Below are 22,617 nucleotides of genomic sequence, written 5' to 3'. Positions count from 1 at the left end.
CCAGAAACGGTTTGGGGCTGCACGCAGGGAAACAAGAGGCGATCGGGCTCTGAGCCTTCACTTCAACGTCATTCAAGGGGAAAAATCCGGGGGTGATGCTCAGAAAGGAGCCAAGCACCTTGCGGCAGACGAGGGGTGACGCTCCCACACCCTGTCATCAAGGCACATCTGTTGCAGAAGTCCCTGTGCAGAAGGGAACACGGCCCTGGGCACCCTTTGTGCTGCGGGGGAGCAGGGGGAGGGCACAAGGGAGGAGAGAGACTAAACAGAAAGCAAATCACTCCAAAAACACGTCCCTTGCCTTGCAGAAGCCCTCAGCAATCATATGCGGAATGAGAATAACCAATCTAGCACAATTCAGCTCGCACATGCTACAGGATCTCGTCTCATTACAGCTCTTTTATTTTAAGCACCCTCATGACACTAAAGAATTTGCAATTTTTTTTTTGCTTGCCAAAATTCATAATCACCAACAATTTCATTTTCCTCTTTTTTTTTTCCCTTTTAACTCTTCGGCTTCAGGCTGTGAAGCCTCGCCAGGCTGCACGGGGGAAGGAAAGGCAGCGGGGCTGGCTGGGCTGCCGAAGCAGACGAGATTACTCAGGATGCGATAAATGCTATCGAGCATGGAAAAGGCTGCCGTGGAGGGGAAGGAATTAATTCCTCGTCCGCGTCCCCCACAGGGGGTAGGATGAAAGGTGATGGCTGCAGCCGGGGAGGCTCAGGTTGGGCGTTGGGGAGCTCAGCTCCTCTTTAGCAGCAGCCAAGTCCCAAAGCAGAAACTGGGAGGGCGCGATGTCCTCAATCCAGCCTCAAGGGTCTCGTTGATGCTCCCAGCACCTAAAGGATCACCTGCTGGTGGCTCTGCAGACCCACAGCTATCCCCGAGAGGGCTGCGACCTCCTATTTTATCAAGTCCTGTCCCTGGGGTGGCCGTGGGAGGCACAGGGGAGTGCATGCAATGGGACCAGCTTTGGGTCCCAGCTCTGCCCGGTGTGGGATCCCCTCTTGGTGCGCAGCTCCGGACCCAGGGGCCGGGGCAACCCTCGCCACCCAGCAGCCTCCCCCGTCTCCGCCCCGGTGGCACCACGTTTGTGCCCAGCCTCGTTCGACTCCAAGCCCGGGCAGAGGAGATTAAAATAGCTCGTTGCACAAACAAGTCCCGAAACACTTCCTGCGTCCTCGCTGGGACGAGTCCTGCCAAGTGTCCCAAAGGGCGCGCAGACACAAGTCTACTGCGGTGACACTTCTTATCTGGGCGAGAGTTGACAGCAAACACGGGCGGGTGCGGGACGAGGCGGCTTCCACGCGGCGAGCAGGAGGCAGAGCCCTGTCCCCACAGGTCCCCTCAGCCACCAGCAGGGAGGTGGCACCTCACAAGCCTTCCCCATGGCACGACCCAAATGCTGTGTCACCAGCCCGTGGTGAAACCAGCTCCTGGCCCTGCAGGGCTGCTCCCGGACAACCTCTGCCCCGGGGGGGATGCAGCCCGCAGGCGTGCGAGCACAGCAGCCGATGGGAGCGATACCTGCTGAGGCAGGCGAGTGCCACCAGGATCAGGCTCTGGGCTTTGCTGTCTCCCTAAGTTTGACTCAGAGGAGAAGCGACGCATCCCTGCTGGATGGCTGTCGGCGTGCCAGGACTCCAGCATCTGGCTGTTTTTACACCGAGCCCTGAGGGATGAGAGGCCCCGGAGGACGAGGGGCTGCGGGGTTGCGGCGCCCGTAGCTCGGCTCTTCCCGATGCCAGCCCTGGGCGAGGAGGAGCCAGGCACCGCGCCAGGGGCAGCTGCAGCCCGGCCATGCCTGGCCCAGCGCAGAGCGAGAGGCGAGCACGGAGGAGTCGTTTCCAGCTTCACTGGAGATGAACATCTGCTTATCTCTAATGGAAGCCACCGGGGCTTGCAGTCAGGCTTTTATGGCCAGCGCTGCTATCTGCTGAGCAGGCGCAGAGGCGGGAGGAACAGCTGGTGGCTGCATGCTGATGCCGCTAACGCAGCGAGGCAGCTTCGGCACGTACCGAGGCAGCGTTCCCGTACAGCAGGGGTGCGGGCTGCAGCACAGCTTTCGGGTCTTCCCAGAGCCTCCCGAGAGCATCCCGGTCCTCAGGCTCCTTGCAGCCACTCGCCCACGTTTGCTTTTGGCAGTCCTGCTGCCGCACGGCTCTCCGGCTGGCCGGGGGTCAGGTTGGTTAACGAGTGTCACCGGCTGTGCAGAGGCGTCTCCAGGCAGGTCCTTCACGGCTCTGCATCTCTGGGCAGCTGGGAACAGGCAAATGCATCACCCAGAGAGGCTCCTTGCTGGGTGAGGGAATGGCCTTGCCCCATCCAATGGCTACGGGTGCTTTAGAAAACTCACAGGATAACGTAACGCGGTCCTGGTGACAAATACGGCACCCTGACTCTGTCCCATCCTGGAGCTGAAGGAGCAGGGGCTGACTCATTCCCAATTTTTAATGCAGTTCAATCCATATCACATTGCACCAGCGCCGTCCTTCCTGAGACACGGGACAAGAAGCCAGCAGCCGGAGGCACAGGAGCCCCAGCCACAACCCTGCATGCAGACGGCTCCGTGAGCGAGGTCACTTGCATCACAGACAGCTGATCGTGCTCGCCTCCACGGTGCTGCTTCTTCTTCAGCCCTGTGCAGGTCGGGGCTGTCTATCACAGGCCATGCAGGAAAGACACACCAAGTGCCCCATACCAGGCTCCTGATGACCAGGGAGCCACAAGCTCCCCTGTGCCATGGGGAAACTGAGGCACAGTGCTGCAGTGCCCCAGTGGTTGCAGTTTCCACGCTTGGAAAGCCGCATGATGTCCATTCCAAATAGGAAGCCTGATATCACGATAAATCTTTATGCCAAACTACCTGACTTGCCTCCATCCTGTAGGTTCTTTGGGTTCCACCTTGGCCCAAGACCTTGGGGACCCTCTCATGGTGTGGCATGTCCCACGGGCATCCCGCACCGCGTCCCTGTGTGGCAGCAACGCCACCTCCGAGGCGAGAGGATGGCACGGGACAAAGGGAAACCCAGGCGCAGGGGGGAGAGGTGGGATGGGAGAGAAACCATGCTGGAAGTGAACCTGCGAGGTCATCCCATCGCACGTGGTCAGCCTTGCCCCAAATGTCTCCCAACACCCGAGCACCGTGGCACAGCCCCCAGCACCTGCCCGAGAGGCAGCGGGTTCGGACTTACCGTCGTAGGACAGCACGTGGCCCTTCTTCCCTTCGTAAATGACATGTCCTTTGGGCAGGGCATCCTCCCTCACTTTCTCTGCTCTGCTGGGGCTGTCTTCTCCGATTATCCTGGTAATGGTTCCTTTGTACAGCACTTCTGCCGGGGTGCCCTTGGAAAGCCACCAAGATCCATATTTAACAGTGTCACAAGCAATTAAGCAAGCAGGCGCGCTCGCACACAGGAACACTCTGTTCCGCCGGGGGAGCCGAGCGGAGGAGAGCGCGCCCGGCCTCCGCTTCCTGACACAGCCAGCAGCGAGAAACCTGCAGCTTAATTATTGATGAGGACAATAACGGCGAGCGGTAAGAAGGTACGTGATCCGGGGAAGGCTGCTGGGAAGAGGTGGGGGTGAGGGCAGCGCGGGGACGGCAGGCACCAGGCTGAAAGGGGCGACGTGCTGGGGCCAGCCCGGCTCTGGCTGGGTGCTGGTATCGGTGCCGTGCTCCTCACCTTGGGGCAGCCACGACCCTGGGCCTCTAAACCAGCAGCTCTGTTCTTTGCTGTGCGTTTCAGAGCAAGCTATCCGGCTTGTTTCCATCCCACAGGTGTGGGGCAGGGCTGGCAAGCACTGCCTGAGTGCTGGCTTTACCCACAGCCTATTTCCCTGGCTCAGCACCACGAGCTGCGAGGCGTCCCGCTGAGGCAGGGCAGGTGGGGGAGCGATGCCTGCCGTTTGGCTCTCCAACGAAAATAGGCTCCTTACACAAACTCGCATGAGCAGAAACCTCAATTTCCCCTGGGGCGCACATGAACGTGGTTCACAAGCACCTGCCCTCCCTGACTCCCCCTTTGAAATACCCGGAGCTGGATGTCCTTGAGGATGTCGCTGCTGATTAACGCTGCTCTGCCATCACTGCCTGCTCGGTGCCGAGCGGGAACAGACACCGGGGGATGATGTCCCCCCGCCCATCGCAGGGGACGCACAGCGGTGCTGTCAGAGCCCAGCTCCTGCCTGACATCCCCCCGCTCAGCCTAACCCCACCGACTCCCAGGGCTGACGCCCACAAGAAGCCCTGGGGAGCAAAACCCACCCGTGCTGGTGTTTGAGATTCGGCAGACTCTTTTCCCACCCCACCCTGGAGATGTCTCTGCTCTGTACCAAGCTGTCTGAGGGCCACGGGTCCCCAAAATCCCCCCTACAGCTGCCGGGATGTGCCTGTGTGTGGGATCAAGGCCCTGACTGTTGGTGCTCACGGTACGCCCGGTGCTGGCTCTCCCAGCCCCAGGTAAAGTCGTCTTCCTTCTGCGGACGTGCTCAGAGGGGATTTGAAAGCAAGTGATGACAGATGGCTTCAGAGCAGAGAGCATATATTCAAGATCTGCCTCCTGCACACTGGATGACTAATCCGAGATCAAATATCAGCCACGGCACCGGGAGCTGCTGCAGGAGCGGAGGGACGCAGGCTGCCAGGCCAGCCGGTGCCAGGCAGCAGGAGGGATGGGAACGCCAGGAGCAAGGGGCAGCCTGCTCTGGCCTTGGGACCTTAATTCCCCAGCCAAGGGAATCCAGACGGATTAAATAGCTGGATGTACAGCATCGTACAAACTGCTCGTCTTTCCGAATTTGGGCACGTGGAGCTCAGGACACTTCGTGCCCACCCATGGCTTCCCAGAGCTGCTGCAGGGGCATACAAGGGGATGCATTTGCTCCACGGGGTTATTTGCAGTCGTCAGGCATCCACTCCTGGCAGCTGCTGGATGCAGGGCACCTGGCAGGAGAAGCTTTTGCTCTGAGCCAGGATTTAGGTTCAGGTCCCCAGGGCCAAAGGGAACACGGTCACTCTCTTTGAATGAAGCAGGCAAAAATCTCAGCACGAGTGGCTTTGAATACCTGAATGACGGCCAGATAAAATCCCCAAGGGAAACAGGTGATTTTTTTTTTATGCTCTCTGCTCCGTTACCAGATGAGCAATAACTCACACGGCAAAAACTATCGCCCGCTTGCCAGCTGCTCTTCTGAAGATGGATGGTGGAGATTAAGGCCAAAGTATCTTCCTGCTCCACAGAGCCTTTGGGCAGGACCCCCAGCACTGCGCACTCAGCACTGGCAGACCTCATTACCTGACGTGCACCTCGCAGCCTCCTCCTCTCCTCTGCCCAGACAGGGCCTTCCACCCATCTCCTCCTCATCACTGCTTGCTTGCCCTGGCAGGATTATTTTCCCAGAGCCATTTAAAGCTGCTTTTGCCCGTGCTCCTGACAGCTACTGAAAGCAAACGGGGAGCTCAGACACGCTGCAACTCTTTGCATCGCTGCTCGCCGAGCTCTGCACTCCTGCAGCCTTGGCTGATGGGACGGGGCTTGTGCCAAGCCGAGCTCAGGCTGTTTGCGAGGGCTCCGTGATGCTGCAGGTGGCTCAGCCCCGTGCTCAGCGCACCCACAAACACCGGCACCCCAAGCTGCGGTGACCAGCACCCGGGAAAAGCAAAGCCCGACGGAGACAAGGGACTTACGTGCGTGATGGAGCCTCGGTATGTGATGGGCGACTCCGGAGGAGGCCTGGATGTGGGTGTCCCCTTGGTGATGCTCCCTCCTGAGGCAGAGCCGAGGGAAGTACCTGCAGGACACAAACACAGCGAGTTGGAAGCTGGATTTGCTGTTCAGCACAATGTCTGTGGGGCTAAGAGTGCTGACGGCTAAGCCAGCAGGATTCGACCCAACCTCTAGCGAGCTGAGGGAGCCGAGAGGAAGCCCACCAGGAGATGTCAGCGTTAAATCCAGCGCCTTGCACAACTCTTCCCACCCTGTCCCCCTAGGGACCCAGCCCCGGGGCTGGGAGGTGCAAACAGTTCTTTTGAAGCTATCACCTCCCTGCTGCCTTTGTGGAAGGGCCAGGCAGATTTATGGGACTGAGAGAAAGCACAGCCTGCCGCAGCCTCTGCTGATGTGATCGGAGCACATCTCCAGAGAGATGTAGCTCAGGGTGGTGTGAGTTCTGCTGTGTGTTATCTGGCTGGAGCCGATCCACTGCACACCCTGCATCTGACTGCAGTAAGCTTGGTGACTTCACAAAGCAGAATTACCTAAATCACTTAAAAACAATGCATCTGTACTTATTCTCTAAAGAAAAATGGGAAGACTAGATTTAAATGAAATGTGCTCCCTGCCCAGCTGCAGCCCCAACAATGAAAACCAGTCAATGGCATTTAACTGGTCCTGCTTTGCTGTCTTGAGCAACAGATTGCGGGGTGCCCCACGCACACAAAACCCCTGCCAGGATCAAAGCCCATGCCCTGATTCCGGGCTGTGGCTAGAAATGTCTTGGTGTCCCACTGGAGATGCTACACAGACCTATCTGCCACCGCTCTGGCGATCTGACCGGCTGCAGAAAAGGGGCAAAGAGACCCCTCTGGCTGGGCAGAAAGCCCGAAATCCACCCAGACCTTCCCAGGGCAGCATGCGCCTGGTGTAGCAGTGAGCATCCCTCCTGCCCTCCCACACTGGGGCACGGCCGCACGCTCACCCCGCAGGATGGAGCCCTCCTGGGACGGCTGCATCACCAGACTTTCCGGCTGGCTGGCCTGGCTTCTAGGAGAAAGTTGTTCCTGCTTTACTCCAGGAAAAGGCACTGGAAAACACGAAGCACAGATCAGCGTGGCCTCCGACAGCCTCCAGCTGGCACCTCCGGTGGCCTGGGCCACCAGGATCACGTCTCAGCCCCGCCTGGCACCAGCTCTTGTACCCGGCAGAGGCAGGACTGGGGACTGGCTGGACCAATGGCCAGGTCTTTGGTGGGGAGCCGAGGAGGAGGACTTGGAAGCCCCCCTGCAAAACCCGCCGCTGGCCAAGAGCCTCCTCCAGCACCGCTGCAAGCAGCTGGCGGGTGCTGCCCAGGAGCAGGCACTGATCCGATCCCTCCTTGTGGGGTCGCAGTGCAAGGCTGGCACCCACATCCCCCATCCAGACCCGGTCCTTTCCCCAACTCCTCATGATGTTAAGAAATTTTTCCAAATCTGCAGGCTGAACACTTTCCTTGTTCACTTCAGGCCATTTATTCTTTAACCCACCAGCCTGGGGAGTGGCAATATGTTTCCTTCCTTCCATCACAGTATTAGCCACAGGGTATTTGTAGACTGGGAAGTGTCCCTGCCTGAGTTGTCCCTTTCCTATACTGCATATATTTAGCTCCCTGTCTCTGCTCTCCCCAAAGACAACTGCTGTCATCCTCGGATCACATCTGCACCCTCTGCACTTCCTTGCTGTGCCCTGCGAGACATCCCTCGCCTCCCGATTTCTTACCCAGTTTCTTGGGATCCATTGTCAGTGGCAGGCCCATGGTGATGGAGCCGACGGGGACTTTTGCATGCTCGGAGCTGTAGGGTGTGTGGAGCTGGATGGGCATGCCCTGCGGTGCGAGAGGAGAGGTCAGGGAGCAGCTGCGGGCCCCCGCCAGCCGTCCCTGCCGCTCGCACCCGACGTACCTGGGAGATGGAGCCGACGGGTCTCTCCAGCACAGGAGGATGCTTGGTGGAGGAGATGAGGGGAGGAGGGTTGGAGATGCTCGCTAGCCGCTGCAGCCCTGAGCGAGAGCTCTCATGCAGGTTTAGCGGGATGGGGTGTCCTGGGCGGAAAACACAAGCATTAGGGAACTGAGGGACAGTAACGTGGCTCTAGGATCCAAGCAGCACAACCGCTTTGGAGAGGACTGGACTAGTTTCAATTATCACCTCTTCCCTTTTGGTTCTGCACCTAAATTGTGTGCCCTCCAGATAGAGAGGGACAGCAGAGTGAGGGCTAAAACCCTTCTGACTGCACCAAGGGCGGTGCAGGGAACACTCGTGGTGGTCTGTGACGAACCACGTCCCTTATCCTGCCCCGCTCAGGGCTGGGAGACCTGCCTGGCTGCTCTCAGCTGGCCCCACCAGCTGCGAGGGAGGCTGCTCTGTGCTGGAGCAAAGCAAGGGACCGGCGGGTTTCTGCTGAGCCCTCTCTCCCACCCAAAAAGAAAATAACTGCACTGATTTAAGGGAACAACCCGTGATGCTGGCTGCAACCGCAGCCTCTGTCCTCGGCCGCAGGTCAGGGCAGAGGGGACGTGCCGTGCAGATGGTGGATTGCACTTGCCTGGTGAGTTATACTGGAACAAGTGGGGCTCCGCCTGGGGAGAGGTTTTTATCACATCCCGGGAGTAGGACAGGACAGGGGGCCAGCATGAGGCGGCCGTCGGCTCTGCGCTCAGCTTCTGAGCCTCTGCGATGGATGAGAAATGCACCGACTTTTCTGCAAGGCAAAAGGAAGACAAACAGCTTGCTCAGCGGCACCCCACGGACAGGCAGACGCGAGGAGGGAAGGCTCAGCGAGCAGCCAAAGCCACATCCCTTCACGTGGAGGCAAAACAACCTTCCTCCAGGCTCACACTCCTCGGCCGGGGGGGCAGGATGCTGCCAGCACCCCGCGTCCCCCAGCACGCAGGGACATCCAGCGGGTGCTGCCTCGCTTCTGACAACCCCTGTGGTCTGCTGATGGGCCAGAAATAAAGGCGTCAGCTTGTCGGATGGCAAGGGAACGATGCTCAGAGCCTGAAGTGACCAGCTGTTCTCCCAGCACCTGGGACAACTGCGCTTTGTGAGACCGTCAAAGGCAAATGAAGTTCAAGACGGGCTCGGCGTGACGACTGGATGCCTCCGCTGCAAGGCAGCTGGGCTGCAGGCAGGGGAGCTTTCGGAAATGATCTGGCTCAGGTTTTGCTGGATGCCAGGCTGGGTTCGCCCTGCCTATAAAAAGACTGATTCGAGGCCAAGAAGTGCCTGCTGGCTGAAGAGCCGTGCTGGGGGTGGTTAAAGAGCGGCTCTCTTCTTGACCTGAGAACCCTGCGGGGTGCTGGGGAAGAGCTTTATCTGCTCCATCCCGAGCGCATCCTCACGGAGGAACGCTTTGCTAAGCAGACAGATGAGACAGCCGTTTTTGAACAGATTAGAGGCGGGTTTGGTAGGATTTGCTTTTAATCGATAACCACTTAATTTTGCACTGCCCTTCTTTGTCAGACCCACCTGCATAACTCCTGCATTGACCAGAAATTAGAAACTGGGCAGTAAACAATAGCAGTCACAAATGAACCCAGCCTTTAACCATCAATTTTTGATAAAAATAGATGCCTGAATCCTGCTAAGCCTAATAATAGGGCAAGTAGATTATCAGAGGCCCAATTTAATGAGGCTTTACTGCATTATCATTATTAATGCTCAGTGTACTCAGAAGCTGGGAGATTATTCTTGTCCTCTTCGGTGAGACAAGAAATCCATTATCAGCACGCAGAGGTGTCTGGGCACACACACAGCTGCAGCCTGGCGGGGCCAGACCTCGCCTGCAGCAGCTTCCCTCCCCGTGAAGATCCCATGCCAGGTCCCAGAGAGGATCCTCCCGGCACAGGGGATCCAGGAGCATCCTCCCCACTGACGGAGGGGCCGTGGCATCCCTTCATTTTCTCCCTTTCAGCTCAGCCCCGCTCAGCTCCCTGGGGGCTGATCCAGCCCACGGCATGCGGGGCTGAAAGGCGCTGGGATGTCCCAGCTGGAGCTGCTCTCCGGAGCCAAGGCACCACCAGCCAAGGCTCCGCGCCCCCTGGACGGCTCCCGGAGAGCCACGTCCTCCTCCCCGCCCCGCGGGTGCCTCTCCCTCCCCTCCGTGCCTCTGGAGCCTGTGAAATGTGGCCAGTTCTTAATTGCCCCCGCATTAGAGGGCGGCTATAACTCAGCCAGCTTTTGATAAAATAGCACTTACACGGGGAAGAGAGAGTTCCTATTACCGTTTATCAAGCCCCTGGAATCGGAGCGAAGGAGTCAGAGTTTATACGATCCGTCATCCAAATTAATGCTCTTGGCTCCCTGTCTCCTCCGAAGGCCAACTGAAACACGACTAAATCAACACACAACGCACCGCCGGCTTTCCAACCGCCGCGCGATAACCCGAGATATGCCCGACGGCGGCTCGGCACCAGGGGAAGGGATCAGGGATCCGTCTGCCCGACCGCGGGGCTCTGCAGGGCTGCCTGCCCCTGCCCGGCCCCGCGCTCCGCGGCTCGTCCCGCGCTCTGGAGGTACGGCTCTGGCCTGGCCGCCCTCCAAGGCGATACGGACCCAGCCAGGAGCCGCGAGGCAGCCAACGCCTTGGCCAGGATGTGTGCAAGACTGCTTTGAAGCGGATCCAGAACGGTGTGAAGGACGTCGATCCCCCGAGCGGCTGCAGGAGTTCAAGCTCTCTTATCGAGCTGGGCCTCAGCGAGCCGCGGAGGAGGCGGCGGACCTGCTGCGGGGAAGCTGGCCCCTGGCTACGAGGAGCCTCAGGGCTGCTCTGATTGAGGTTTGCCGGCTGGGCTGGACTCTCCCCGTTTAACGAGGCCCCTGTAGACGCGGTATGGCAGCCCAACGTGTGGGGTGTTGACACTTGTTGCCCCAGGGGGAGGCCTTGGAGAGCAGGGGAGGGAAGGGGCGCTCCCCTGGTACACAGACCGCCCTGCCTATCTCTGGGTATCCTGCCGCAGAGACAGCGCTGAGCCACCACCCGAGTTCATCGCTGCACTCAAACAGGGCTTTGGGGACTTCGTTTCTCCCCTCGAGGTGCCTCTCAGCACAAACCTGCTGGTTTTCACACGGCAGATGCATTCACGCCATGGAACGAGGGCTCCCGAGGGCCCACGTGCGACCCAGGCCCCCAGCGGTACCAGCACACAGGCACAGGTACGCGGTGTTTGGAGATCACCCGAGATGTTTGCTCCGCTCCCAATCCTTGTCATAGCCTGGGCAGCCTACTCCATGCCTCCGTGTGACACAGGCCAGGTGCTGTGCACCTTGCAGGGTAATTACCTTCATTAACACGGAGATCTGGAGCACTGCAGAGGTGGCCCAGAGAAGAAAGCGCTCCATACTATGCACTGCGGTGCGGTGGTGCCGAGCTCCAGGCTCCAGCACTGGCCGTGCCATGCGGCTCACCATGAAGCCGAGCTGTGCAGGACCAGATCCGCACAGGATTACGGTGCAGGAGGAGATCAAACCCATTAACCCATTACCCACCACCGGCGGGGAAGGGCTGGAAGGGAGCTGATCTGCCCGGGCAGCAAGCACCAGCGCGGGATCAGCTGAGATGGGACTTCACGGGTGGCAGCACCGTGACTCAGGGGAAACTCCCTTCCTCAAGGTGAGCAGTCACCTTCCTGGCTTACACGCAAAACATTCTGGAGGGCTGATCCACACACGGTGCTATTTATTGTTTAAGGAAAAAGAAAATCTGGCAAAGAGTCAGCAACCAACTCCTTCTGCAAGCACATCCTCCTGTCCAAAGAGGGATGCGGCTGCTCTGGGGGCTGAATGAGGGCACCAATTTTCCGGCGATGACCACAACCAGCACCTATCTGCCTCATCCATGTGGCCTCATCCCTCCCCACCTCCTTGCACTGCAATCCCAGTGCAGGACCCACTACTGGGGGGCATCGCCCCCTAAAAGCCCAGCCTCCCGGCTCCTCTGATGGCACCGCTGGTGGCAGTGTCTCGTCGACACACAGCAGGCTACGAGGGGCAGGGACGCCGACGCCGAACTGGAACAGACTGTCACCGAGATTAAAAACACATTTAGTCTCATCAGGACTTCCCGACTCTCCTTAACCTTGATCCCCAGGTGCTCAAGCTAATAACACTTCAGATGCTCTACGGTGGGAAACTTGGGGTTGCTCATTAGGCAGCCAAACCACATCACAGCTATTCCGGGGAGAAAGCACTGGGAATCTTTACAGGAACCTTTGGACTCCAAGTCACAGTATTAGCATTGATTTTAAATGAAATAATGGTCCCTGCTGAGCATTAAAAGCATTCTTTATAAAAAGCCAGCAAGGTAGAAAAGAGCCATTGTACCCAAAGCCCTGGCATGCCTCCAGGCCCCTTTGCTCTCAAGTGAATGGCAGAGACGCTAATAAAGGCAATCTTCACCTCCTCGGCACTCGACACTAGCTCGGTGTTTGCTGTAGGCTCAATGAGACATGATGTACTGTCTAATGAACATGGGAAATTAGCCATGCCTCTCCGGTCCCGCTTCGAGATGCTATTAAAGAGCTTTCAAGGGCTGAAGCAAACGTCCACCTAAGAGGAGGCAAGCTGCTGGCTGCGTGCAGCTGCACACGGGGCACGTTGTGGCACAGATAAACGCACACCGCCACGCACACCGCCCTACCTTCCTTGTCACCAACAGCGGGGCTCCGGCTCTTTCCCCTCGGGCTGCTGCTCGGCTGCTGCTGCTCCTTGTCAGCCTGCTGCTGCTGCTGGGCCTGCGACAGCTTGCTTGGGGGCACGTCCTCGCGGGCGGACTCGTGGGCTTTAGTGATCTGCTGCTGGTAGAGGGCCAGGGCGTGGGGAGGCACCTGAGGCTTCACGCTTCCACTCTGCAATATCCCCTCTGAGAAACCTTCAGAAATCTGCAACAAAACAGTAAGAGGTGGTGAAACTTGCCATGTCCCGTTAACATCCCTCGCAGCCGTGGAGGCAGCAAGGTGTTACGAAGCCCCACAGCCCAACCATCCCGAACGGAGCTCCAAGGCTCACCAGCCACAGGAGGTTAAAAAACCCACAACAAAGAGCACCAGCTCTGTTCTGGTGACACCACCGGAGAGCCTCAGACCTCCCTTGTTTAGAGCCTCTAATCTGCAGTTCAGTGCCCGTAGCTTTTGCAAGCAGTTACAGGACAGCAGCCACATCTTTCGCTGGAAGAAGGGAAACTGAAAGAGCACCAGGAACGGGTCTTTCCTGAGTACTTGAAACCCAGCACACACAAGCAGGGATTTTCTCTCCCCACCCCACAAATGCTCCTCCTCTGGCGCTGACCCTGGAGATAAGAGGGTGCTTTTTGTCACAGCCCCAGACAGGAACCATCAGCCTGTTGTGGCTCTCCAGTAGCCTTGTACTGAAAAGGGGAGACCAAGAAGAGCTTCTGGATGAGGAGGAGCATACATATGTTTTACGTGGTGACTTTAAGCACGAGACCAGGAGAAGCACAGGGCTGGGAGGGTGCACAGTTGCTTTTTAAAGCAAAGGGAGGCAGCAGTCATGTGGCAATGAGGAGCTTTTTCTGTCCAGACCTCCCACTACTTTCTGATAGAAGAGCTCAAAGGACATCCAAACATCGCTGGCAGGCCCTCCGGCAGCTGGGAGCACGCTGCGCACAGGAAGCACCTTGCCTACATGGGGCTCAGCCACCCGCATGTCGGGCAGGGGGACACGTCCCAGTGCAAGTGTACGTGCAAGGCACGTGCTGCGCCCCCGGCCCCAACCCTCTTTTTGGGGCACTTACGATGGGAGGGATGGCAGCAGCGCGCTGCTTCAGCTGTTTCAGGTCCAGCGGCTTCTGCGGCGAGGAGTTCAGCCTGGCCTCGCTGGCGGTGTTGAGCAGGCTGGGCCGGGGGGACAGCAACCTGAGCACAAAACACAGGTTAAGGGGGCAGTGCCATGGACGAGCTCCACGTCTGATCGCTCCCCCATGCCCCACACCCCCTGCTTCGTGCTGCCGAGACGGAGAAACATCAACGAGGGGCGAGGTGGACCACTGCTCACGGCTGGGACCCCGGGCTCCTGAGCACACCGTGCACTTGGGCTGCTAGCTCTGCAATCCGCTGCCTGGTCCCAGACCTGTTCAGGTGGCTCCAACCATGCCACAGATTGCAGGGTTCACCGTGAGGTTCACTGCCCGGAGCACGGGGTGTCTGCAGCCCCGGGGAGGTGCCTGCGTCCCCGGAGAAATGCCTGCCACCTCCACCTCGGTGGGCTGCCGGTACCTCAGCTCCTTTTAGTCATACAAGGGCCCAGGGGACCCGCTCCCCACTACACGACGCAGACCAGCAGCACCAAGCGAGCTGCAGAGCGCTGCCACAGCCAGGGCAGCTTTGCCGTGGGATAACCAGGCCCAGGGAAGGCGGGGAGCGGGACGGGATTTATGTCCTGCTTTCCAGAGACAACAAGTCCCGTGGGACTCAGTGCTCTGAGACGATTATGTCTGCCTCGAGAGGCTCTCAGTTCCTCTTTGCTTTAGCTACTACGCTAATTATTTCTAGCAAACTAGCTGCTGTTGTCCAGAATAAGCCCGAGGGAGAAGCGGAGCCCGGAGTCACGGAGCAGGGCGACCCGTTCAGACTGCATTTGGGCGCCACGCCACCCTCCCCAGCTCACTCAAGCATCACCCAGCACTCGAGATCAGCCTCGCGCTCCTGTTCAAGGACTGTCTGTCTTTTATCAAGGCTCTACAGCCTGGGCAAGTAACCACGCACACGCGGCTGGAGCACTTGGACCACCTGAAAGGCGAGAGCTTGGATTTGGGTGGGATTTGGTGCTCAGCTTCGTGGCTGCACAACCCCGCGCCCTCTCCGCTGGCTCTTCCCCGTGGCTGAGCTGTGGGGCGGACACTCAGAGGATGGCTGTGCCGAGCCCCTTGCAAAGAGCAGGAGCCCCAACACGCTGCTGTGCTACAAAACCTCTGTCTCTCCTCCTGGGACAGGGTTCTCCCTGCCGCCGAGCACCACAGCCCTCCTGCAAGGGCACAGATGCAGCCAGGAGGGCGAAGGGGATTTTGGGCATCGCTGGGATCTCTGCCTCCCACCACCCCGCTGCACAGCTCCCAGCTGTAGGGACCAGCTGATGCCTCGTTTCCCTGGGGCGTTACCAGCACCACGCTGCTTTCCCCCTCCCAACTGTTCCACCACGCTGCAAGGCGGGTGGGCATCTCCTGGGTCCCCCCAAAAAGGGATGGGAAAGGAGAGAGGCAAAGCCCTCGGGTCGAGATGTGTCCATGCTGAGACCCCAGGGCCATGTCGCTCCAGGACATCTTCACTTTCTCTCCCTCCCAGCTCCCATTTGCTGAAGCCAGTTCATCGTTTCTAAGTTTTACAGCGTGATTTGTTTATTTTAGCTGTTATTTCACTGCTCTCTCCAGCCTATAAATTTCAAGGTCATTCCATGCTCACCCTTGGATGAATAAACAAGCGTGGCTGGGCCATGTGCAGGGAATAAATACATCGCAGCGCTGGGGCTGCCCCAGCCCTCGCGGCGCGCAGTGCCCTGCATCGGAGCGGGAATGGGACCCACCTCGGGATCTGCCCCAGAAGTGGGAACAGGGATGCTCTGGGGGAACCAGGTGAGGGGCAGCTCACCCGAGCTGCTCTCCAGACAATCGCGGCGATGTCCGCCCACGGGACAGCAGAGGTGGGGTGAAGCCACACCAGAGGAATGGGGGCAGCACCCCAAAGGCTGCTGAGAAGTGCCTGGGGACAAGGACACCCAGCACTTGCTCTCAGGACAATCACGCCATGCTGAGCTGCAGCACGTCTGTACTGGGGCTCCCAAACCAGAGACCACTGGGGAAAGCCCACGGTGGCAGCACGCTCTGCAGCCCTGGGCTACGTTCCCAGACAGTTTGGGCTCTGATTTTACCCAAGAGAAGCCAATCTTCAGCCTGGTTTTCTGCAGCCCGGCGAGCTCCATCAGCGGTGGGAGAGGACGGAGCTCTCCCTGCCGCAGGCACAGCTCTGTCGGGTGGATGCTCTGCCCTGAGAGGCACTGGTCGTGTCCGCACACAGCAGGACAGGGGACAAACAACCCCCAGCACCTCTCACTTGGGGGCCCCAAACCCAACGACCAGTCCCTACGTGTGGGCGATGGCACTGGGAGGAGCAGCGAGCCCTCTGCAGGGTGTCAGCATGCCCGGGGTGAGCCTGGGCAGTGTGGAAGGCTTTGGGATGACCAGGGCACTGCGTCCTCCCAAATCCTTCAGCTTTCACCATGGGGACCGGTCCAAGACCAAGGGACTGGTCAAACTGCTGGACAACCCAATACACCATGACCCCTCCAAGGTGGTCCAAACTCAGTTTCCTGCGCATGCAGTCATTGCATAAAGGGGACAGAGACCGGGGGCAGTCACCAGGTTGCCCGGGAAGCTCAGTGCAGTATCTCCTTGCCCCGCGCTGCAGACCGGCAGCGGGTAAGTGTGCGCGGCCTCGCACGCGCGTTTCCATCTGGCCTGACCTCCCACTGAACCGCGGTACTGGCGGTGCTCGCGGCAGCCCTCCCAGCACATGCTGCGTGTAACCACGGACACTCAGCTGCCTCGTTCAGCTCTGACGAGCTAAGGCTGCGGCTCCTTCTCCCAGCCTAGCCTGTGCCAGCACAAACAGCAGGAGGACCCACGGTGGCCAGTGACTGCCCCTTCCCCGTGGCCGCAGGGACCCTCGAGCCACCCCCATCCCCTTCTGGGAGATGCTGCGGCCACCCCGGAACTTTCACAAGCTCAGCAGCGCAGGGTGGGCGGGCGAGCATCGCCCACATGCCCGGTGCCGTCCCAGCCGGGGCGGCTCACGCGGCATCTCGGCAGCCCCGTCCTCTTCGTCGCCTCTGCCCGCGTGCTCGCAGTCACGCGGCGGTGGGGCTGCGGTAGCCGCCCGCGGGCACGCGGCCTCGGCTGGCTGGAGAAGCGAGGAACCAGGGCAGCTGAACTCCCACGGCTTGTTAGAGGGCTGCAGGCACGCACCGGGAGGCATGCCTCTGGTTCTGTGAGATCGCATCGAAAAGGAGCGAACGAGGAAGCGCGCGACATCCCCGCGGGCACCACGGCGGGTACCAGCTCCCGCAAACTGGTTGCAGGACACGGTGTGGGCTGGCAGGGCCGGCTGCTTCGCCTGGACAAAGCCACGGGGCTGCTCGGGCCGCAGCTTTCCCTGCCCGCAGGCTCTGCTATCACCTGCGCCTTCCCACCAGACTGCTACGCGGAGTGGCCGGGCAGCAGAGGGATGCCTGATTACTGTTTGATATTCCCGGGAACTGGGAGCTGTTTGGTGGCTGAGATATTTGCACTGACTCAGTGCGGAGCCCGGATGGAAAAGTCGTTCCCAAGAAGAGCTGCTCCTTTGCAGCAGGGAGGCTGGTAAAAGCTGCTGCCGCCCCGTTTTCGGCTGGGTTCGTGTTAAGCAGAGGAGCGTAGCCCTGCTGGCCTCGCTCCCCCTCGCGGGGAGGTTTCTCCCAGCTGGGAAGGGGAGGGCGGGGAGGGGTGGTGCTGGACTCCTTCCACGCCAGAGAGGAGCTCCCCAGCCAAGAGGCCCCGGCCCCAACACGGCGCCAGGGCCAGTTGCATCCCCAGCGCCCCCGTCAGCATCCGCGCTGCTTCCAGCGGGGGGCTGCTCCCAGGGGGCGTGCAGGCAGCACGAGGGATGCTCCTGCACCCTCCTGCGCCGGCAGCACTCACCCACCTACACTCACCCACCGCAGTGCCCTCCTGAGAGCAGCGCTCCCGTTACGGGTGGCAGATCACAGAAGCATGACAGCTGCCTGCTGCCTTGTCCTGCCGCTTTCCTTGTGTGTGTTTTTTTTTTTTTTCTTTCTTTTTTTTTTATGCAGCCTGCCTGGCCTCGGAGAACCCGTCTTGCTGCCAACCGCCCCCTGCAAGCCCTCGGGAGGGATGCAGGATGCTGGATGCAGGACACCAGCCTCCGGTCCCAGCCCAGTGCAGAGGCAGGAGCCTGGAGGGGCTTCCGTGCCCCCGTGCCACGGCCGGGTGGATGCGGGAGGTCCCTCCCGGCCCAGGAGCCAGCGTGGATGGAAGTGGGAGCCATTAGAGAAAATAGCACTACAAAGAGGCACGTATTTATATATATTCTTTAAAAAACAGGAAACCCTGTCCCGTTTGTGAGGCTCTTCGGTGGGGAGGGCTCTGAGGCTGTGGTGGGAAGAGACGGGAGGGGAACAGGACGTTTCTCCTCCGAAGAGGCCGATGTTTCCCCTCTCTGTCCCAAGAGCCACCCGTGGAGGGTCACAGACCCCCTGGGCCACCGGCCAGGGTGGCTGCGGGGCTCGGGGCCGCAGCAGCTCAGGTGAAGCCCTGGTGGTGTTTCCGCAGGAAAGGTCGCACATCCCTCACCGTTCTGCCCCCTTTATGGCCAGGGCGGATATTTCACCCTCGCGGATCCCAGCAGCATCTCCGCCAAGGCAGCAGCTCGCCCCCTCTCTGCGCTGGGAACACGTCCCCGAAGTGACTGCTCCCCTGCCAGCGCCGACTCAGACAGAAAAACCGTTCCCAGCCCCGGATGCAGGCAGCCCAGTCTACGCCTCTGCATAACTCAGCTGTCCCCAAGGGCACGTCCGGCTCCATTGCATCACCCCGCAGGGCTGCGAGCAGCAGACTCAGCGGTTCTGCACCCAACACCTGTCTGGGGCCATTGCCCAGCAGCACCCCCGCGTTGGGACATCGCGCTGCCCGCGGGGTCACGGACCCTTTGCAAGCGATGGCCAAAGGGCCGCGGCCACGCAGGGACACAGCCGGGCACGTCCCTTCGCCTGGGGAGCACCTCAGTGGTGACGCTCCTAAAAAAAGAGCTCAGGAGAGAGCACGTGGGCACTGCCGCACGCAGCAGACGCCTCGCCTGGCCCTGGGGCCACGCAGTGACCCGCCTCTCCCCCCAGCCCTACCTGCTCTTGTCCACGGCGTCCTGTTCGTCCATCTCATCGGCGCTGCAGGTCGCGCTGGAGTCGCTGTCGGGGTTCACCCCGGCACCTTTGCTGCCTTTATGGCTCTCCTTCTTCTCGGCCTTGGGCGTCCCCTCCGCCCCCGCCGCCCCTCCGCCGCCGGCGCCGCTTTCCGCCTTCTTGTCATTCCCTTTGTCCTTCTCCTGGCCGTCCTCGCTCTCCTCCTTCTTCACCTCGCTCTTGCAGGGCTCCTCGCTCGCCTTCTCCTCCGGCTCCTCCGTTTTCACCACGTCCACCACCAGCTCCTCTTGGGCCTTCTCCTCGCCGCCGGGCGCCTCGGGAGCCGCCTCCGCAGGAGGGCTGGCAGCGGGAGCGGGGTTGGTGGCGGGGGCCGCGGGAGCAGCGGCAGTGTCGGGGGGCGTGGAGGCCTCTTCCAACTTGACTGCCGGTTCTGCGCCGGAGTCACCTCCCGGCCCGGGTGGTGCCTTGGCCCCGCTTTCGCCTCCCTCTTTGGCTTCGGGCCTCGGCGAGGGAATGCTCTCAGTGTCGGAGCTGTTATTTACTGCAGCTGAGAAAAGGGAAGAAATAAAAATAAGGATCGGGCTGAGATTCTCACTTCCCATACCGCTGCCTCCGCCCCCTCCCATGGGAGGAGAACGCCCTCGTTGCTCCGAGGGGGAGACGATCCCGGGGCTCGTGGCGCGGGGCTGGGATGCCCCGGAGACGCACCGGGGGTCTCCCGGCTTGCCCAGCTCAGCATCTCCTGCGGCTGCTGCAAACCCCCACCCGAAGCCGAAACCACGCTCCCAGCAACTGGGAAGGAGGGTTTTGATGGAAAACCCTGCTGCTCGCTCCTGGCCTCCCTCACCCATAGCTCTGGAGCTCGGCTTTGCTCTGCGGGGCCCAGGAGCTCTGTGGCTCGCTGCCCGCCCGCTGGCACGGCGCGGCCGCCGGCTTACGTCCCGCGTGTCCCTGGCGCTGCCACCCCCAGGGCAGCTGGGGACCATCCCAAAACACTGCTTGTTGTTGTTTGAGCCGCCAGAGGCGAAAGAAAGGAGGTCAGGGTCGGTGAGAGCAAAGCTCTGCCAGTGCTGCAGGACAGGTTAATTATTAAATGTAAAGGATCGTTCCTCAGATCTGCTCATGGCTTGAAATGGGCTAGGAAGGCCAGAGAGATGGAGGTGCCGCGGGAAGACGGGGCCTGCAGTTGGAAGAGGATTGCTCCCTCCTGGCCTCCCTTGTACAAAGGAAGGCAGCAAGGGCCAGGCGACCACACAACGCCCCCAACATGCCTCGGCACGGCCCCTCGGGGCACAGCTCTCGTGCTCCTGTCCAAATGAGCTCCTTCCCAGGTGTCCCTTTACCTGCCTCTCTCCACAGCAGCCCATTTTGCTTCAAACGCCAGCAAAATCGGGGACACGAAGATGTGGCTGTCCCGGGAGCCACGCGTTTGAGCACGCCCGAAGTCTTCCACTTGCTGGGCACAGGACTGCAGGGCAGAGACGTGCAGCCGCTCGGTCCCCCCGCGCCCGGTGCTACCCGATGTGAAAGGGGCAGCTGAGGCACAAAAAGGCTCAGCCGGGCGCTGGGCTCTGCTGCACTCGCTCTGGGCCCTGAATCCGTGGCTGGGGAGGCGAGGAAGGGAGCTGGGTGGAGATGGGAGCACCCGGCCGGCTACAAAGCACCGGGCACTGGGCAAACAAGCACACGTGCCTCGCATTTGCAAGCAGACGGCTTGGACACAGGCGATTAATCACACGCTACAACCCGTGCCAAGTCCTTCTCCCCACCCCAGGGCCTGCCGCGTGGCCCCCGGCCCCAAGGTGCTCCCCACGTGTCTCCAAATGTCACCCCGGGGCCCGCGACCTTCCCGAGCAGAGCGCCGCTCTGACATTTCTGTGCCCGTGACATTTCATCAACCTCTGCTTCCACGTTCGCTCTGCTCAATAGCCCACTTCAGAACCAGGCCCCCTCCGCCCAACGGGAGGAATTAGAAATGAGGATTGGAGCTCTAGGAAGGTAAAGCTTCAGCGAGTGTCAAGAGATCTGTCTTTAATCTCAAAACCGCATTGTTTCCTCTCAGCCACTCTCACAAAGAGCAATAACTACCTTTTACTCCGCGGCTCTGAGTCACATATCACCTCGCACAAAGATTTACCTGGAATCTGCCTTGTAATGAGTCACTTCCAACAATGATTTGAAAAGATTTCCAATTTCAAGTCCCATTAGCCTGGGTGCTAAGGCCAGGAAGCAGCAGGGTGCCAGCAGTGCTGGTTAAGTTATTAAATTACTTTGACAAAAGTCAAATGGGGCTATTGTTGGAAAATTATGCACATTTTCTCCAAACTCGCTGCCGTGCTTTCTAAGCGATAAATAGCTGAAAATTGTCACTTTCAAGTTGTTTCCTTCCTTTCGTACGGCTGGGAGAGAGGAAAAATGCTCCCTTAAAAGGGGAATGGGGGGGAAAAGACCCGCTGAGGTCCATCAGCCCTGCTGGACAGGGACTGTGGCAGCCCTGGCGGGGCTCAGCCGCCTGGGGCAGTGGTGGCCACGATGTCCTGACGGGACGGGGATGGGCTGTGCGAGCCCAGCGGGTTGCATCCATCCCTGTGCATCACCCAGGGGCTCTCTGCTTTGTTTCCTCCAGCAGCCTCCCCCTGGGCCTCTCCCCGAGACCCCGCAGTGCCTGCAGTCTGCCCCGGCTCGGCCCTGCGCCCTGCCGAGCTGTGCAGGGCCTGGTTTTTGGAGGAAAACAAGAAGAAAGCTGATTTACGAGAGCCAACGCTCTGGGGAGCGTGCACTGATGGAAACTGGAAATAAACTGGTGCAAGCAGGGCACTTCTTGCTTCTGTGGGGCGAGAAGGAGCCGCTGGGCATCACCCCAGGTGCCACCCTGCAGGGACAAGGTGCGCACGGGGTGGAGAGGGGCCTGGGGAGCCCAGAGCTTTGTCACACCACAGCTGCACTGGGAAGGACTGGGAATGGCAGTGACTTCAGGTGACAGTGACTTGGTATCCCTGGTCCTCAAGAGCTCAAGGCAGCAGCAAGAGCTGCTCCTCCCTGCACAACCCTGACTCCTGAGACCCCCGGGGGTCCCCAGCAGAGGCCGGCTGGTGACCGAGCCTTTGCATTGCACAACCTTCCCAAAATAAACATCCCTCCCGACGGACAGGGGAGGAGGGCAGCGATCCAGCGCAGTCCTTGCAAGCGTGAAATCCCGAGGCATCCGAAAGGTCACGAGTGCCTCGTGCTGCGGGACAGCATCACCTCGGTGCGGCTTCAGGGTGGCACACGCGGCCCCCTGGGAGCGCTGACATTTGCAGCCCCAGAAAGGCCACACACAGCACCTGAACTGCTCCGCCGTGGCTGTATGGCAACGCTGGGATGGCTGAGCACGTCCCCCCCCTCGACCCGCCTCACCTTCTGCCTCCTCGGCCATCTCCTCCTCGTTGCCGCTTGTCCCCGACACCTCCATCTCCTCGTCCTCGGTGGCGGGAGGGAAGGCAGCTTCTTCGCTCTGCACGGCGGTGCCTTTTTTCTTCTTCCTCTTCGCGTTCCTTTCCTTCTCCTGGGGGAAGAGGCAGAGGAAGGTGAGAAGGAAAAGCCCAGCGGGACGGGAGCCGCACGGGAGCGGCCAGCACCCCTCCTGCCCAAAGGGACGAGAAGGGCACTAACACCACTCTGAGCCCCAGCTCTGAGTCCTGATGCTCCCCACGCAGACCCTGCAAAAAGTGGCCGCCAGGACCAGACTCGCCTGCCCAAAGCCCCATGATGTGGTCTCGCCCAGCCAAAACCCTCGGGGCAGAGCAGGACACGGCGCACACCAGGCACTCACTGCACATGGGGCTGCCCCTCCAGAGGGAGCACGACTCCAGGGGAGGCCCTGGGGATGCTGCACCCCATGCACGGAGCAGATTTGGGGTTGGACAGCGGGTGAAGGATCCATCTAGCACTGCTG

The 22,617-nt window shown here is 60.1% G+C and overlaps 1 protein-coding gene across 1 annotated transcript in view; it reads right to left on the bottom strand.

Annotated features, from left to right (window-relative positions):
- NCOR2 (nuclear receptor corepressor 2) overlaps nucleotides 1–22,617 on the bottom strand; it is a 223,225-nt gene that overhangs the window by 11,010 nt on the left and 189,598 nt on the right. Inside the window, exons 19-28 of the mRNA XM_040577005.1 lie at nucleotides 22,080–22,227; nucleotides 18,663–19,227; nucleotides 13,510–13,630; nucleotides 12,397–12,637; nucleotides 8,302–8,457; nucleotides 7,659–7,798; nucleotides 7,477–7,582; nucleotides 6,701–6,805; nucleotides 5,691–5,794; nucleotides 3,196–3,346 (exon numbers count right to left, since the gene is read on the bottom strand). Coding sequence (XP_040432939.1) covers nucleotides 3,196–3,346; nucleotides 5,691–5,794; nucleotides 6,701–6,805; nucleotides 7,477–7,582; nucleotides 7,659–7,798; nucleotides 8,302–8,457; nucleotides 12,397–12,637; nucleotides 13,510–13,630; nucleotides 18,663–19,227; nucleotides 22,080–22,227 — 1,837 coding nt within the window. The remainder of the gene's footprint in view (nucleotides 1–3,195; nucleotides 3,347–5,690; nucleotides 5,795–6,700; nucleotides 6,806–7,476; nucleotides 7,583–7,658; nucleotides 7,799–8,301; nucleotides 8,458–12,396; nucleotides 12,638–13,509; nucleotides 13,631–18,662; nucleotides 19,228–22,079; nucleotides 22,228–22,617) is intronic.

Source organism: Cygnus olor, chromosome 17, assembly GCF_009769625.2.
Source record: "Cygnus olor isolate bCygOlo1 chromosome 17, bCygOlo1.pri.v2, whole genome shotgun sequence".
Taxonomy (NCBI): Eukaryota; Metazoa; Chordata; class Aves; order Anseriformes; family Anatidae; genus Cygnus; species Cygnus olor.
The sequence above is the reverse complement of the archived record's forward strand: the minus strand, read 5'-3'. Positions and strand labels throughout refer to the sequence as shown.